Source organism: Bubalus kerabau, chromosome 10, assembly GCF_029407905.1.
Source record: "Bubalus kerabau isolate K-KA32 ecotype Philippines breed swamp buffalo chromosome 10, PCC_UOA_SB_1v2, whole genome shotgun sequence".
Taxonomy (NCBI): Eukaryota; Metazoa; Chordata; class Mammalia; order Artiodactyla; family Bovidae; genus Bubalus; species Bubalus kerabau.
In genome coordinates this window covers 62,991,569-63,007,980 of record NC_073633.1, presented here as the reverse complement: position 1 = coordinate 63,007,980, position 16,412 = coordinate 62,991,569, and the positions used below count along the sequence as shown (strand labels likewise).

General features: G+C 44.4%; 1 protein-coding gene across 1 annotated transcript in view; it reads right to left on the bottom strand.

Annotated features, from left to right (window-relative positions):
* The window catches only part of MYO5C (myosin VC), a 117,713-nt gene that overhangs the window by 86,205 nt on the left and 15,096 nt on the right, over nt 1-16,412 (bottom strand). The window contains exons 2-8 of the mRNA XM_055537948.1: nt 13,530-13,640; nt 10,711-10,876; nt 10,023-10,167; nt 6,535-6,691; nt 4,262-4,405; nt 3,479-3,560; nt 1,906-2,013 (exon numbers count right to left, since the gene is read on the bottom strand). Coding sequence (XP_055393923.1) covers nt 1,906-2,013; nt 3,479-3,560; nt 4,262-4,405; nt 6,535-6,691; nt 10,023-10,167; nt 10,711-10,876; nt 13,530-13,640 — 913 coding nt within the window. The remainder of the gene's footprint in view (nt 1-1,905; nt 2,014-3,478; nt 3,561-4,261; nt 4,406-6,534; nt 6,692-10,022; nt 10,168-10,710; nt 10,877-13,529; nt 13,641-16,412) is intronic.

Here is a 16,412-nt window from a genome sequence, read left to right as displayed (position 1 = left end):
CAGGAACATTTAGCAAGTATCTGCTGTGTGCTCAGCCTGATGCTGCGTGCATTTCCCTACCAGTTTTCATGAGTGTCCTGTGGGTAAGGAATACAGCCATTCTACAGATTAAGAGACTGAGTCTTAGAGAGGGTAACCTCCAGAGTCCTGCCAGCTTGGCTTTTAATTCTTGCTTATTTGATTGCAAAGCCTCCTCTTGTTGCATCATTTCACTGTGAGGTGACATTAGGTGGGAAGGAAGGACAGGTCCCCTGGGAGCCCTGCCAGAGCTAGGCTGCCTGTCCCCTCCTCGTGCCACCTCTCAATGGAGCATATTACACAGGGATTGAAATCCTGATTATTAAGAAAATGTTAATAAGCACCAAAACTGCTTATCACATTATTAGACACTGTCTAAATTGCCCTTCTTAAAGCGGTCACTTTTAAGGTTTTTTTTCATGTGGACCATTTTATTTAATTTGGGTAAGGACCCAAAGGGTAAGGACCAAGTCTTTATTGAATTTGTTGCAATACTGCTTCCATTTTATATTTCGTTTTTTTGGCTGCGAGGAAAGTGGGATCTTAACTCCCCAACCAGGGATTGAACCCTCATTCTCTGCATTGGCAGGCAGTCTTAATCACTGGACCGCCAGGGGAATCCTAAAGCAGTTTTGAAGGAGCAGAACTGGATGGAAATTGTGCTTAGGAAATCATCTTGTGTTCATTCTCAATTACACAACTGTGCTCATCTCGCCTATTACTCTGATATATTTAACCTCAAGTTCTTTGCCTTTTGCATTCAAGTATCGTCAGCTAGGCCACAACAATGAAAACAGCTAGGGCTAATAAGAGATAAATATTTTCTGTAAGATGTAAAAATGGTCTATAGTCTCACATTGATCAGAAGCTTTGACGGGCAGTTTTGTATGTATGTCTAGACTAATACAAAACGGGAAAGTGAATGACTATTTTTATAAATATCACTTGTAGTCTTTTCAAACTTGAGCTCCATGTGGGAAAGGCAAGGTGGGAAAAAACTGAAGAGTACCTACTTCACCTGGGTCAGCATCCTAGCAATTAAATATCAGGTTTTCTGTATACAAATGAGATGTCTAAAGACTCTGAGTATAAATTCCAGTTCTGCTCTTAACTAGCCACCCCAACCTTGGATAAATCACTTACTATCTCCATGCCTCAGTTTTCCTATTGTAAATGCAAAAAAAAAAAAAAAAAAAAGCAGCTACCTCATAAGGTGGTTATAAGATTTAAATGAATTAATACAGGCAACAAAGTATTTAGAATGGTGCTTGGTGCATAGTGAACTCCATATAGGTGTCCCCTATTTTACCATGATCATCAGGATACCTGTCAAGGCCAAGTAGGCTCAACATCACACCTCTAAACTGATTCAGACCTTTCCTTTCACCTGTCTTCTCTGTAGTCAGCCTGGAAAAGCTAATGAGCATCCACAGGGCTTATGGCTCATGCTTCTCACAGCAAGCCAGTGAGCCTGAGTGCAAAGGAGCTGATTTCTAGATCTGTCAAGGGAAACACACAATCTAGATCATTTGGCCTCTAAATATGTTTTTTGATTGACTCATCCTAAAATTGGGCTTCCCTGGTGGCTCAGATGGTAAAAGAATCAACCTGCAAAGCAGGCGACCCAAGTTTGATCCCTGGGTTGGGAAGATCCCCTGGAGAAAGGAATGGCAACCCATTCCAGTTGCCTGGAGAATCCCATGGACAGAGGAGCCTGGTGGGCTACAGTCCATGGGGTCACAAAGAGTTGGGCATGACTGAGTAACTAACACAACAACAACATCCTAAACTTAGAATTGATTAGATGTCTTCAGAACACACGCATGCTGGGCATCGCCGCGTTCTTAGAGAAGACAGCCACTCCTGGGACAGGATGTTTTCGCTCACCCAGCAGTGTGAAGGTCTTCTGAGTCTCTATCATGTCGGCTCTGTCATTCACACCCTCAAGGACCGTACTGCCCCCCATTCTCGTATAATTAAATTCTTCTGCACTCCCTGCAATCAAAAGATCATGATGTTTGTGACACAAGAAGGTGAACATACATGTTTATCAGAAGCAAGAAGAGCAGTTCACACTTAATGTGCTATATTAAGCACTTTACAAATGTTTTTCCACTGACTCCTTAGAATTCTACGTTGCTGACTCGGAAGCTGAGGCTCAGAAAAGTGAAATGGCCCACTCACAGTAAGTGACTGTGGCAGAGCGAGAAGTAAAATGCAGGCGTGACTCTAGAGCACATGGTTTTTGTTCCCACAGCTAACAATTTCATATAGCTTTACTGAGGTTCATTGAATGTATGATGAACTGTAGAAAACTTGATGAGTTTTGATATACATATACTGTTACAAAAACATCACCGTGGTCAAGATAATAACCAGCTGCTGCTGCTGCTGCTGGTAAGTCGCTTCAGTCGTGTCTGACTCTGTGTGACCCCACAGACGGCAGCCTAGGTGTGCACCTAAATTTGAATAGTAAGCGACGCTTCAGAAAGCCCTTCCACATTCACTATCTGCATTCTGTTTGGCAGATAAGGCATGGATACTATCATTATATAACATCTGAAGAAACAGATTCTACAAGTGCAAGCAAATTCTTCAGGATTAGAGAGTGTGTCAGAGAAGGCGATGGCACCCTACTCCAGTATTCTTGCCTGGAAAATCCCATGGACAGAGGAGCCTGGTGGGCTGCAGTCCATGGGGTTGCTAAGAGTCAGACACGGCTGAGCGACTTCACTTTCACTTTTCACTTTCATGCATTGGAGAAGGAAATGGCAACCCACTCCAGTGTTCTTGCCTGGAGAATCCCAGGGACAGGGGAGCCTGGTGGGCTGCCATCTATGGGGTGGCACAGAGTCGGACACGACTGAAGTGACTTAGCAGCAGAGAGTGTGTATTCAACTCCAATACACTAGACAATTCTATCTACCAACTCAGCCCGGGTGACCAAGACAGGAGAGCTGAGGTACCACAGGAGCTGGGCTGTTTGCAATGAAGGAAAAGTGGCTCATTAATTATGATTACAATTAATAATGATTTTGAATCTTCAAGGACGTTCAAATTATGATATAGATACTCTGTCTCAGGAGAAAGGGAAATATGTCATACCTTAGAAAAATGACCATCCAAGGAAATTCAGATAAAAATAAAATTTAAGGACTAAATCAGTAAGTCCCAGTGGTCAGAAGCCTTCTTCAGGTGATTCTAGATGGATGATCTCCATTGCTCTGGAGCTTTGAAAAGAACCCTGGGGTTGAAGGGTACCTGATTCCTGGACCAACCTGCCCCTAACTAATCTATCTGCCTAGTTAAATGCATCAATTCCACTCCTGGAACTGAAGGATCTTATGTTTTTGGACAGAATACTTTTTTAAAGTGATGTTATTATAAGAAGAAGAGATTAACCTAGAATTTAAATTCTTACACAAAAAAGAGACTCTTCTACACACCATGCATTACGTACCTAATTTAAGATGTTTAAATTCCGACTGCTCTGCGGATGCACAAAGCTGATAGAAAATGTGGTAATTTCGTTCATTTTCTGACTGTAAAATAAAGAGGAATCCTGAAATCACACCAGACCTTAACAAATGAAAATGTGAGGTTTTCCATAAGAGGGTCTTAGATGGCTAATCTGATCTCACAGATATGGACATCTACCTGTGTTTTTGCTGTGACCCAACCTGGTGGTCCAAGATCGCCTTCCAAATAACCACCCTCAGAGAAAATGATATTAAATGAAAACATGCTATGAAATGGGAATAATGTAATTTGTACTAGTTGAAATTTTAAAGAAACTCCTTGCAATACAAGGCTTACTTTCTCTCCTTCTGCGTCAAAATGAAGATAATTTTCTCCATTTTATGGACAGAAGAATCTTTCTCTTAAACCCCACCTCACTAGCTCTGATACCATTCTCTTCCCAATACAAAAAAAAGTAACAACTTTGTTTAAATAGTTTTTGTGTTCTAGAAAGACAAACGATCTTTAAATGCTAAGAATTTTTAAAGTGCCTAAAATTGAAAGTCATAAACTTTTCCCTTGATTGTGAAATTCTATTGATACTGTACCTATCATCAATTTTCATTTTTAAGAAACATAAAAAAATAACCCACATTGCAAATGAAAGATAGGAAAATTCTACTTCAAGTCACCAAACAACATAGGTTGTGTAATGAATACATAAATGTGAGCCATACTATAAAAGTCGGGAAAAAGGAAATCTAACTAATATTTTTATCCTTACTTGAAAGACAACTCTGGATTTCTCTAGCAGGTAAGTTCTCATGTTCGCTCCTATAATTTGATTTCTCTCATCAAAACTAATTTCCGTGTATTTCCCAAACCGACTGCTGTTGTCATTGCGGGTGGTCTTGGCATTTCCAACAGCCTACAAAACATAGCGACAACATTAAAAAACCTTTGCATCCATATTCTTGGAGCAGTTATAGTAAAATCCAATCCTGTATGCTAGGGGAAGATCTGATTAGAGAGGGAGGCTGGAAGGCAGGGGCTTGCAGAGAATGAAACATATCCTTAGCTCTGCTCAATCTTACTTCAAGGCTCTCCTCAATCTTACTGGTAGACACTGAGCAGGAGGAGGGAAAGCATGGGTTCTGATGTTTTATGGCCCCAGGTTCATTTTTACTATCTGGGTGATGCTAAGCCTCAATTTCTCTGTCTGTAATATAAGCATGCATCTTACAGAGTTGGGAGGATTAAATGAGATAGTATCAACATAAAGTGCCTCAACTCATCTATGCCTAAAATATTAGAGATGCTTAAAGTCCACTTCCTTCATCCAACCTTTATTTTTGTCCTTATCACTTCCCCACTCAAACTTTCTACTCAACCAAAAACAGCCCTCTCCCATCCCTCCCACGCTGAGCATGACTTTTGCTTTTTACTTCTGCTCTTGACTTCTGTCTCTCCTCTTGCCCTCTCCCTTCCTGGGCACCCTCCATATTGAAGTACCTTTCCTATGCACAAATACTGCGCTCCTGTCCAGGTCATTATCCTTTCAGACAACATATGTTTACTCAGCACCTGCCGTGGGCCACACGCTCGGTAGGTGAAGATGAACCAAGTAAACATGGTCCCGCCTTCACGGAGCTTATAACTGCAGGTGAGACCAACCCTACAGAAACAGCCACACAATATTATCCCGCAGGCATTTAACAGCATGGTGTTTCTTGACACCTTTTTATAGCTATCTTGGGTTGTGATTTATCTTTCTATTTAAGTTTAAAATATGTTAGAGGAGTCTTAAAACTTGGGGATTGGACCTTAATCTTTTCCTTACTTCCTGTATTATCAGGCATAGTGACCTGAACAAAATAGGTGGTCTGATAAATATTCATTGAGGATTTTGATTCGAGAGAGCAGAAAGAAAAGGTCTAAGAATCCAACAGTCTTAACTATTTGCTATGCTTCCAAATAAATCCAAATCGATTCATTTCCCTCTCCCCTGAGCTGTCAGATGCTCTTTCTTCCTTGAGGGCTGTTTCCTTAACTCCTTGGTGCCATCATAGGTGGCCTTGCCCATATGTTTGCCCAAGTCAGTGGTGTGCTAATGAGTCAGTCTTGGGGAAGGGAGGAGGAAGAGCCTGGATATGTGACATTTGCCAATTTGAAAGGTGTAAATACTTCCACCATGACTGATTTCAAACTACCAAGGCTTTAACAACAACTTGCAAAAAAATTCCCGAATATTTAAAAATCAGCTTATGAAAGTTGGTGTTGGTTGGCTAGAGAACACTGCTGGTCTCAGTGTACCAGTTGTGTCTGTGGTTGAGGAATTTTCCCCTGGGATATAAATGTAAACAGGGGACTCCTAAAATCCTGATGGTAGAACTTCTAGCCCAGCAGGTAGAGCAGAGAAGCTTTGGAACCAGCAATCTGTGCTCCAGTGTCCTACAAATCCCACTGGGGAACAGACTTCCTGGCTCTTTCCTGCTCTTACTTCTTTGGTCTTTAAAGGACCACGTACAGGCATACCTTGAAGACACTATGGCTTGGTTCCAGACCACTGCAATAAAGCAAATGTCACAATAAAAGTCACATGGATTTTCTCGTTACCCAGTGCAGATAAAAGTTATATTTGCACTATACTATATAGTGTATTAACTGTGAAATAGCATTGTATCTAAAAAACAATGCACGCGCCTTAATTAAAAAATTTTTTTTTTTTTGCTAAAAAAAAATGCTAGCCATCATCTGACCTTTTAACAAGCCGTAATCTTTTTGCTGGTGGAGGGTTTGAAACACCGTGAGAGTTATCAAAACAGGACACAGAGACAAAAAATAAGCAAAGGCTGTTGGAAAAATGAGCTCATAGACTTGCTTGACACAGAGTTGCCATAAATCTTCAGTTAGTTTTTTTAAAAAGACAAAAAGAAATATCTGTAAAGCACAATCAAGCAAAGCACGGTAAAACAAGGTACACCTGTATACGTGAACCAGCCCACCTCTCCATATACACGCCTCTGCCTCCGCTCCCCATGCCCACAGGGTACCCACCTCAGTTATGGGGTTTGATGCTAGGACCTTGTCTTCCACATGAGCGTTACTGCTGGACTTGCTGACGGTGGCAAAGTACCTCATGGCATAGCGAGCAGACACTGTCTTTCCAGCACCCGACTCCCCACTTACAATTATTGACTGGTTTTTATTGTTTCTAAGGCAAACAAAAGGATTTTTTAAAAATTATTTAAAATGTTCATTTCTTTCCATTAAAAAGGCAATATACACGCACTAATAAAAATGCAGGTAAGTCAGAAGAAGGGACTTGGTTTTCTCATGCTAAAGGAACTTTTTAAACATGCCAGTGAATTTCCTTCTAGTTTTTTTCTCTGTGATCCTGCTGAACACACAACTCTGTCTCCTGCTGCGTCCCCTGTATTGAGAGTTCCCAAGGCCAGTCCCAGGCCAGTGATCCACTAGGAGGACTCACAGGGCTCAGCACATGTCTGTACTCATAGCCAAGACTTACTACACCAGAAGGAGACAGAGCAGATCAGCGAGGGTCAACGGCACATGGACCGAGTCCAGAGAAGGCCAGGGGTGAACTTCCAAGAGTCCTCTCCCGGGCGGCCACACAGGATGCACTTACTTCCTCCAGCAATGAATTATGACAACACATGGGAAACACTGTTTACCCAGGACGCTCAACAGAGACTCAGTGTCCAGGGTTTTTATTGGGGTCTGGTCACATATCTTCTCCTATCACATACCAAAATTCCAGATGCCCAGAAGGAAAGCGGATGTTCAGCCTGAACCACCTTGTTCACACAAACAGTTTAGGTATAGTGAGCCTCTCATAATTGTTACTCAGCAATTAGGAAATTCTATGAGCCCTCCTGAAATCCAACTTCCCAGAGGCTCACCATGGGCCAAACTTGCACGTAAATCTCTAAAGACAGCAGTCTCAGGCCTATGTCACCTCCTTTCTCCTTTCACTTCAATATAAAAACATTTTAAAGACATTATTTGAGAGCAATTACTTGAGATGTGCCTGGAAACGTGTGCTCCATAAGCCAACATACTCTGTTATATAACATGGAGATCTTAAAAAAATGCACTAAACTTTTCATGTCATAAGATGATGATGGTGGAACCTTACTACAGTGCCATCCTAGCACTGCTTGTGTGTCAGGTTCTTGGTGAATAATTTACAAGGATTCTCATTTAAACCTCACAAAAATCCTACACCACATACTGTATATCCATTTTACAGACGAATATAACAGTGACTCGGTGATGCACAGAACACACAGCCTCTCTGGGAACTCTGGAGGACATTAGTGAGAGAGTCCCTGGTTCCACAGAGGATGCTAAGATGCTGAGGACATGAATGACACCCTGGGGTTACTGAAGCCAGCTCTCCTGATTCCCAGTGTAGTATCCACAAGTCCAACAAGAGCCTGCTTTATGTTCAATTCTGCTATTGCAGTTAGACAGGCCTCCAGAGGAAACTGGCTCTTCAAGCTTGAACCTGGCTCAGCTCTGAAGCTCCAATAAGCTCATGCTGTTGACACCCAGGAGTAGTCCTATATGCTCTGAGGCACAGATTCTAATCTTGCAGATGCCCTGGAGACCTGCAGGGGCCAGGATAAATCCTAGAACCATGGTGTTTAGGATTTAAAGGAAACTTGCTGCAGCAAAAGCCAAGGTAATTGGCAACTTTGGGAGGAACCGTCAAGATCTTTTATTTTCTGGTACTGTCAGGCTTGGCTGCCCTCTGCTCATGAGCCTCTATGCTACCACCAGGGCTCAGGAAAGGGGGAGAATTTACATCATTTGTCACAGCACCTAAGTAGGGATGGCAGGTTCGGGGCCAACTGGTATCCTCAAAAGCAAAGCTGGCCTGTCTCCCTGCCTCTGATGTGTTTCAAAGAAGAGGGAGTCACCAGTCCCTCATGGCCTGACTGGAACATGGAGGACACCTGCTGAGCTTGAGGACAGGGGGTTCAGGTGTCCCAGGTGATTGGTTATTAATTGATAATTCTAGACCCAACAGTCATCCTCCCCATGCTTCTTAGGGTCTAAGCTCCAGTTCTTAGTGGGCATGTTGCTGCCCATAAAAAAGACTACATATCCCAGCCTCCCTTGCAGCTGGGACAGTCATGTGAGTAGATTCTAACCAATAAGCTATGAGCAGAAGTGCTCTGTGGGGCTTCTGGGGGGGCTCCTTAACCAGGAGGAACACACTCTTTCCCTGGAACACTCTAGCCTAGAAAAGAGAGAAGAGGGCTGAGCACTAGCTTGGCTCTGAGGATGTGGATCTTGCCCCAAGGATCAGGATGCTGGGAAGTACTGGGTCCCTGATGACTTGGTAGAGGTGGCATGCTAGTCCTGGACTGCCCATCAGACTTTTCTGCATGAGAGAATCATGCATTTCTATCTTGCTTAAGTCACTGAGCATCCAGCTCATGGATGAGGACCCTGAAGCTGAGGGAGCTCAGGGCTGTGTCCAGGGTTATGCAGTAAACAGTAACAGATTCAGGTCCTGTGTCTCAAGTCTTGATCTGGAAATGAGGAAATGATGGCAGCTCAGAAGACTTCACAGAGGTGTTTCCAGACTCAAACGAGACCATTGTCTATGAAAGTTCTTTGGCAAACTGTAAGGATCTACAAAGATCCTTTTGCAGATCAGGATGTTGAAGACAAAACAGAATAGTTATAACGAAAAGAAATTACACATGGAATCTAGAAATCTGAGGGAAAATCCAAGCTCTGCCTTTCTCTTGCTGAGTGACCTTGGGTGGATGCTTCAAATCTCAATCGTCTGACCACTGCCTGGGCATCCTCATCATGGGCTCTTTTGAGGGCACTCACGGTGACGTGTGGGAGTGTGTGCACAGTGCCTCATCCTGTGCTAACAAAATAAGAACTTCACATACCACACAAGAAAGAAGAGGCAAAATCAGCATAAAACTTCAAATATCCTACAGCTAGAACCTGTGCTCATCTATCATTAGAGTCTTCTGCCTTGGCTGGGTAAAAAAGCCTAAACATCTCACAGTGGAGAAAAAATCAGTTTTCTTCCAACCAAACACATTGCAAGAAAAGCATTGACTATTCCCTGGTTGGTAGGACCGACGGGACTACCTAGGAGTAAAAGCAGGAGGCTTGGTGGAGACAGGTCAGCTATCTCTAACATTTGCTATTCGGTACAAGCCAGTCTGCTCTACCAAGCACCCCCTCCAGCCTGATGGTCACTTAAAAATAATTATTTATTTAGCTGTTGGTCTTAGGAACAGCATGCAGGAACTTTGCGGCGCATGGACTCCCTAGTTGTAGCAGTGGGCTTGGTTGTTCTGCAGCATGTCTAGTTCCTAGACCAGGGATCATACCCACATTCCCTGCATTGCAAGGTAGATTCTTAACCACTGGGCCATCAGGGAAGTCCCTGAGGGTCACTTTTAATGAGGCTGGGCCAGCTGTCTCCCTGCCACTATAAGGCACAGCAAATGTAGGAGCATTGGGAGAATCAGAGGAAGCCCCACCTGGCCATCTGCTTGTATGCCTCTTCTGCCACGGCAAATATGTGTGGGTCCATGTCGCCCATGTTCTGCCCGCTGTAGGCGTGGATGATGGGATCTCCATATATCGGCAGCTGCTTGTAAGGATTCATGGCCACCAAGATGATTCCTGAGGAAAGATGTTGGATGCCGTGATGTCACCTCTTTGGGTCTTTTGAGAAACTTTCAGATCAGCCACTTATTAAACCTGCTGTGCGACTCTGGGTAGGTCACTTTATGCTCTGAATCTCAGTTCCCTGCTGATGTCACCTACATTTCTAGGCCACCCTTAAGGTTAGACAAGATGACAGATGGCAATGCTCTAAAACTGAGAGGCTCTTACCATCCTCAGCGTAAACACAATGATAATATTGCTCCAGTAATAAACTTACTATATCCAATAGAAACTCAAACACAAGCTTTACCCACATACATTTTTCTTGGTAGTCCAAGCTTAGTATTTGTTGAAGACTTCCCACCGAGATAGTTCATTTTATAACAGATTCTCTAAGTTCAGATGTCTGTACCTTTTAGATAGCAATCTGGGCAAATGTTTAGGTGTGATTACACATTTTGACAGAAGTCAACATTTCTAATATAAACATAATCTAAAATGTAATCAGGATGCTCTAGACAGCAAGCGTTCCTGCTCTCCTGGAATTGCTTTCCTTACCGCTGTAGGTGTAAATGAGTTTGGATTCTGCAAAACGGATTCTGAGATTGTGGAGCACTGCAGGCTCATGGAGATAGCTGAGAGCTGTGAGGTCGTTCTCACCCACGAGGATGTCAGGATTTCGAAGTGGAGGCAGACATTCAGGATCAACGGAATAATCCAGCTCCTTTGGACAAAGATGAAATTAAAGTTCTGGAAGTAAAAGGTTTGGAGTGTTTCTGCTGAATCACTGTCCTCTTTCCTATCTACCCCTCTTTGGCACTCTGGAAAACAAATGTATGTATAGCAGTGAGAAAATAATCTGACTTTTGGGAGCCAGGGGATCAAGGTATTGACTGTGTGCCCTAGGGTGTATCACATACCCTCTCTGGGTCTCTCTTCTTTCATCTGTGAAAAGATGGGCTGGACTGGATTGGGGATCCTCAGAGCTACAGAACCCTCAATGAGGGGTGACAGAGAAGCCATATGGCCAGGGACCTGGGTACCCTGTCCAATTTCTGACACAGGGCCTCTATTTGTATGTGATTCAGCTGCTGGGTGCCACAAAAATTTTCATTTGAAAACAAGGTTCTGTTGCTAAATGACTCAGTGATCTAAGGGCCCTTGAAGCTCTAAGGTTACTGCATCTCTGTATGAAGTTGACATTCTTGGTGGTGAGGAGTGTCCAAAGGAGCTGATGTGGGTGAGTCTGTCTGTGGGCAGCTCCCTGTGCAGGTGACTCATGTCTGCAGCTGCCTGTGTTCCCAGGGGCACGTCTCCTGCTGCAGGGCTCCCTGTTTCTATCAACCTCAGCCCTGGGCCGAGTAACCGGCTCAGGATGGCCCCTCTTCTGTGGGATTTCACCAGTGCATATTCTGGAAGTAACTGCCTGAGCAGAATAAAGGTCTTGTGGGTCTTGTAGGTGTCAGAGCATTAAGGGCCCTTTTCACCACCTGTTCTACCTTCCTGTACTTTCATTTCTCAGCTTTGGGAAGGGACTTGAGCAAAGTCACCCAGCAGGCTTGCTTCTCTTCCACCTTCCCGGGCTGCCTTCCTTCCCAGGAAGGCACAAGGTGCAAAAGGCGAGCCAGTTGCCCCTTAGCAAGAACTTGCTCTGCAGCCCCTGGGCCAAGTACTCTGCACTGGTTTCCACTTGATTCTCAAAACTGCTCTCCAAGGAGGGCATGGCATCCCAAACCAAGACTTAAGCAGACAGATTCAGAGGGGTTGAGATCCTTGTCCAAGGTCACTCAGTTAACATGCGTCTGGCTGACTCTGAAGCCTGTGTCGTGATGCCTCCAGTCAGTGCTGGCAGGGGGTTTGACTTGTTGGGCCATTTTCCATAAGGAGAGCAGCTCGGGGCACTCCAGGATGACTGGGCACAGGTCCCCAGAGCAGCTGCCTGCTCATTATCAATGCAGTTATGTTATGGACCTGCCCCAAGCAGGCTATTCATAACCTACACACTTTCAAGAATAAGATAAAGAAAAGTGCTACTCATTTATAATTTTTTACTTTTCCTGAGTTTTTCTGTTATCTATTTCAAATCAACAACCTCCTTTTCCAGTTCAGCCACTGTGTGTGTGCACACGTGTACATTTTATGTGTAAAAGAAACAGAGAGGGAAAGACAGATGGAACAGACAGTCTTTGGGGGAGGGCGGAAATGTGAATGTGAAGAACATGGAGACAGAGGTGACATTTTCTTACACAAAGCAGGCTTTGTCCTTCATGGTGTAGACAATGGGTTAAATAAAGCGCAGTGTGGCCGCCTATCACCTTACCTGCCTCTCCCCCTCCTCCTCCATCCCGGCAGCTGGTTCAGGGCCAGGAATGTGGCCACCTGAAGCCCTGCTCATGTTACTAAAGCAGCACACTCCACTGCAGCTGCCGCCCTGAGATTTTTCTCTCCAAAGCCATCTGATACCTAATCAGACAACTGCCCCCCAGGAGCATCTGCTGGGAATGGGAAGGCTAAGTGGAAAGAACAGCATCTCGGCCTCATCCCCTGCACCTGCATATGCCCCCAAGCATGATCTCACCTGATCTCCAGCAGCCCTGTGAGGTCCTGCTGCTGCTAACTTCAGCCGACACATGACGAAGGTAAGGAGTCACGGGCACAGACTTAGTGAGTGGCTGTGGTAGGACTTGAATCCAGATAGTCTGATTCTAGAGCACGTGCCCTTTTTAAACTGCTTTGTCTCCCTTCCCAGAATCTCAGGAAATGACCCCCGAATCCAGGTCCGTCTGATTGATGGGCAATATCGTGTTCTGTCTCTTAAGAGACCTTTCCATACCTTGGAAATCCACTTTAATATTCACGTGATATTCCCCAGACTAACTCCCACATCCAGATAGACCATGAAAATCCTTTGTCCAGCTCTGCACCCAAAGACTTGATTCTAAAAACCTAAGGTCAGCCTAGCTGTGGATCTAGTAAGATGTCTTTATAGCTCAACGACTCAAATAACTTCCTCTCCAAGTTTCTCATCTTCACCCAGTCTCTGTGCTAAGACTCATAAAACCAAAATAAAATCGTATTTCAGCATCCTCCCAACATTGCTGAATCCCCAGAAAGGCAGTGCAGAACACAGACCTATCCACTGTTTCTCACTCCAGAGAGAGACTCAGCTGATGTAGGAAACTTGATACCTTAAGGCAGTGTGGGGTGGGGGCAGGGCAGGTGGGAGGGGCATAAGAACACAGCTGGATCCACAGCAGCAGCTGCCCCTCATGTGCCCACCCGTGGGCTGCACCCACAGCAACATTTGCCTGTCCCTCCTGTACACACCCACGGTTCCTCCTTAATATATAAAGGTAGCCAGGACCAAAGACCCTCACCGTTCCATCCTCCAGCAGGAGTTGCAAGACTTTGTCACCAACTCTATAGTCCTTTGCTATTTCAGCAGACTTCCAAACTTCTTCAGAATCAGGAATCCAAACCCTGTTGTACTGACCAAGAGAATAAGACAAGTTTAATTTCAGCACTTTAAAAGCAAAATACAAATCATTAGATGACTAGACTCAGGGAAAGTTTTCTCTATTCACTTATGTCAGTAACGTTGGGCTGGATGAAGCACAAGCTGGAATCAAGATTGCTGGGAGAAATATCAATAACCTCTGATATGAAGATGACAACACCCTTATGACAGAAAGTGAAGAGGAACTAAAAAGCCTCTTGATGAAAGTGAAAGAGGAGAGTGAAAAAGTTGGCTTAAAACTCAACATTCAGAAAACTAAGATCATGGCATCTGGTCCCATCACTTCACGGCAAATAGATGGGGAAACAGTGAAAACAGTGGCAGACTATTTTTGGGGGGCTCCAAAATCACTGCAGATGGTGACTTCAACCATGAAATTAAAAGACATTTGCTCCTTGGAAGAAAAGTTATGACCAACCTAGACAGCATATTCAAAAGCAGCGACATTACTTTGCCAACAAAGGTCCGTCTGGTCAAAGCTATGGTTTTTCCAGTGGTCATGTATGGATGTGAGAGTTGGACCATAAAGAAAGCTGAGCACAAAGGAATTGATGCTTTTGAACTGTGGTGTTGGAGAAGACTCTTGAGAGTCCCTTGGACTTCAAGGAGATCCAACCAGTCCATCTTAAAGGAAATCAGTCCTGAATATACATTGGAAGGGCTGATGCTGAAGCTGAAACTCCAATACTTTGGCCACCCGATGCAAAGAACTGACTCATTTGAAAAGACCCTGATGCTGGGAAAGATTGAAGGCAGGAAGAGAAGGGGACAACAGAGGATGAGATGGTTGGATGGCATCACTGACTCAATGAACATGAGTTTGAGTAAACTCCAAGAGTTGGTGATGGACAGGAAAGCCTGGCATGCTGCAGTCCATGGGGTCACAAAGAGTCGGATACGACTGAGCTACTGAATTGACTGAAGTTCATTAGAAATACTTTTACCTAATTTTTGCTTGTGATGTAATTTTTGAAAGTGAAAGTCGCTCAGTTGTGTCCAACTCTTTGCAACCCCATGGACTATACAGTCTATGGAATTCTCCTGGCCAGAATACAGGAGTGGGCAGCCTTTCCCTTCTCCAAGGGATTGTCCCAACCCAGGAATCAAAACCAGGTCTCCCACATTGCAGGCAGATTCTTTACCAGCGGAACCACAAAGGAAGCCCGAGGTAATTTTTTTAAAAATAACTTTTAAAATGTATTTATTGGCTGTGCTGGGTCTTCATTGCCATGTGGGCTTTTCTGTAACTGTGGAGGGCAGGGGCTACTCTCTAGGGGCAGTGCACAGGTTTCTCAGTGTGGTGGTTTCTCTTGTTGCAGAGCACAGGCTCTAGGGCACTCAGACTACAGTAGTTGCAGCTCCTGGACTCGAAAGCACAGGCTCGATAGCTGTGGTGCACGAGCCTAGCTGCTCTGCGGCACACGGGATCTTACCAGATCAGGGATCAAACCCGTGTCTCCTGCACTGGCAGGCAGATTCTTTACCACTGAGCTGCCAGGAAAGCCCCTGAGGTAATTTTTAGTGTATCTGCAATACACCAGGTCTAGCTGCTTCATGTCACAAGTAACAGAATTCCCAAAGCCTCCTGAATATATCTCGAAAAGAAAAGGAAAGCCTGGGAGGGGAAAGGAAATCTGTGAGTCCGTCAGTGGGAAGATCTGAGCACTGCGACATGAATTGGAGCAGAAGGATTTATTTCATCACTAATGGACTATGTGGCTCTGGGCCAGACACTTTTCCTGCTCACTTTTCTCATCTGCAAAATGGGCACAAGACCTACTTCATAGGTTTGCCAGGAAAATGAAATAAGACTGTGTAGCTGTGTAGTTGGTGGCACTTTGTAAAATGCTGTGGAAGTATTGTCACAGTGCTGATATCACAGTCTTGCCGCACTGGTCAGCAGCCAGGGATTCCCTCCATGGGAAGCGCAGAAGTTCCAAGCTCAGTTTCCCACCTGGCTCTGTGCTGATGTACAAGTCCTTAGGCTTTTGAACCACACTGCTATGTACTGAATTGTTCCCCCTCCCCAGACTTCATATGTCGAAGCCTTAAACCATATGTGAATGTAGTTGGAGACAGGGTCTTTAAGAGGAATAATTAAGGCTAAATAAGGTAACAAGGCCCTGGTCTGATAGGATTAATGTCATAAGAAGAAGAGATACAACAGAGTTTGCAAACACACTCTCTCTACCTGCATGCATAAAAAGAAAGGCTATGGGAGTTCACAGTGAGAAGACAGCTGTCTGCACCAAAGAGAAGACCCTCACCAGACACCAGCCCTGCCAACACCTTGATCGGGGGCTGTCCAGACTTCTGAACTGTGAGAAAATATTAATACATCTCTGTTGTTGAAACACCCAGTCTATGGTATGTTGTTATCACAATATAACAATTCACACTCATACACTGGGAAGCAGGCAGCCTCACTCTCCAGAATTCACCAGTGGTTCCTGAATGCTGCTTGAGAGAAACACAAAGTGACTGCCATGTCCCTACCAGGCAGCCGTGATAGGACTCTACGAGCCATTCTCCCTCCTCCACGCGTGCTGTCAGCATCATACACTCACTGCTCTTGCTCTGACCGGGACCCCACGTCTCACATTCTTCTGTGGTCATCCATTCATTTATTTGTTCTTTACTCTCTTGTTCATTCATCCATCTAGCCATTAATTTACAGATTCAACATCTAGGCATCTATCATGTATGTGTCTGGCACAGTGCTGGTTTGTCAACATGGTCTTTT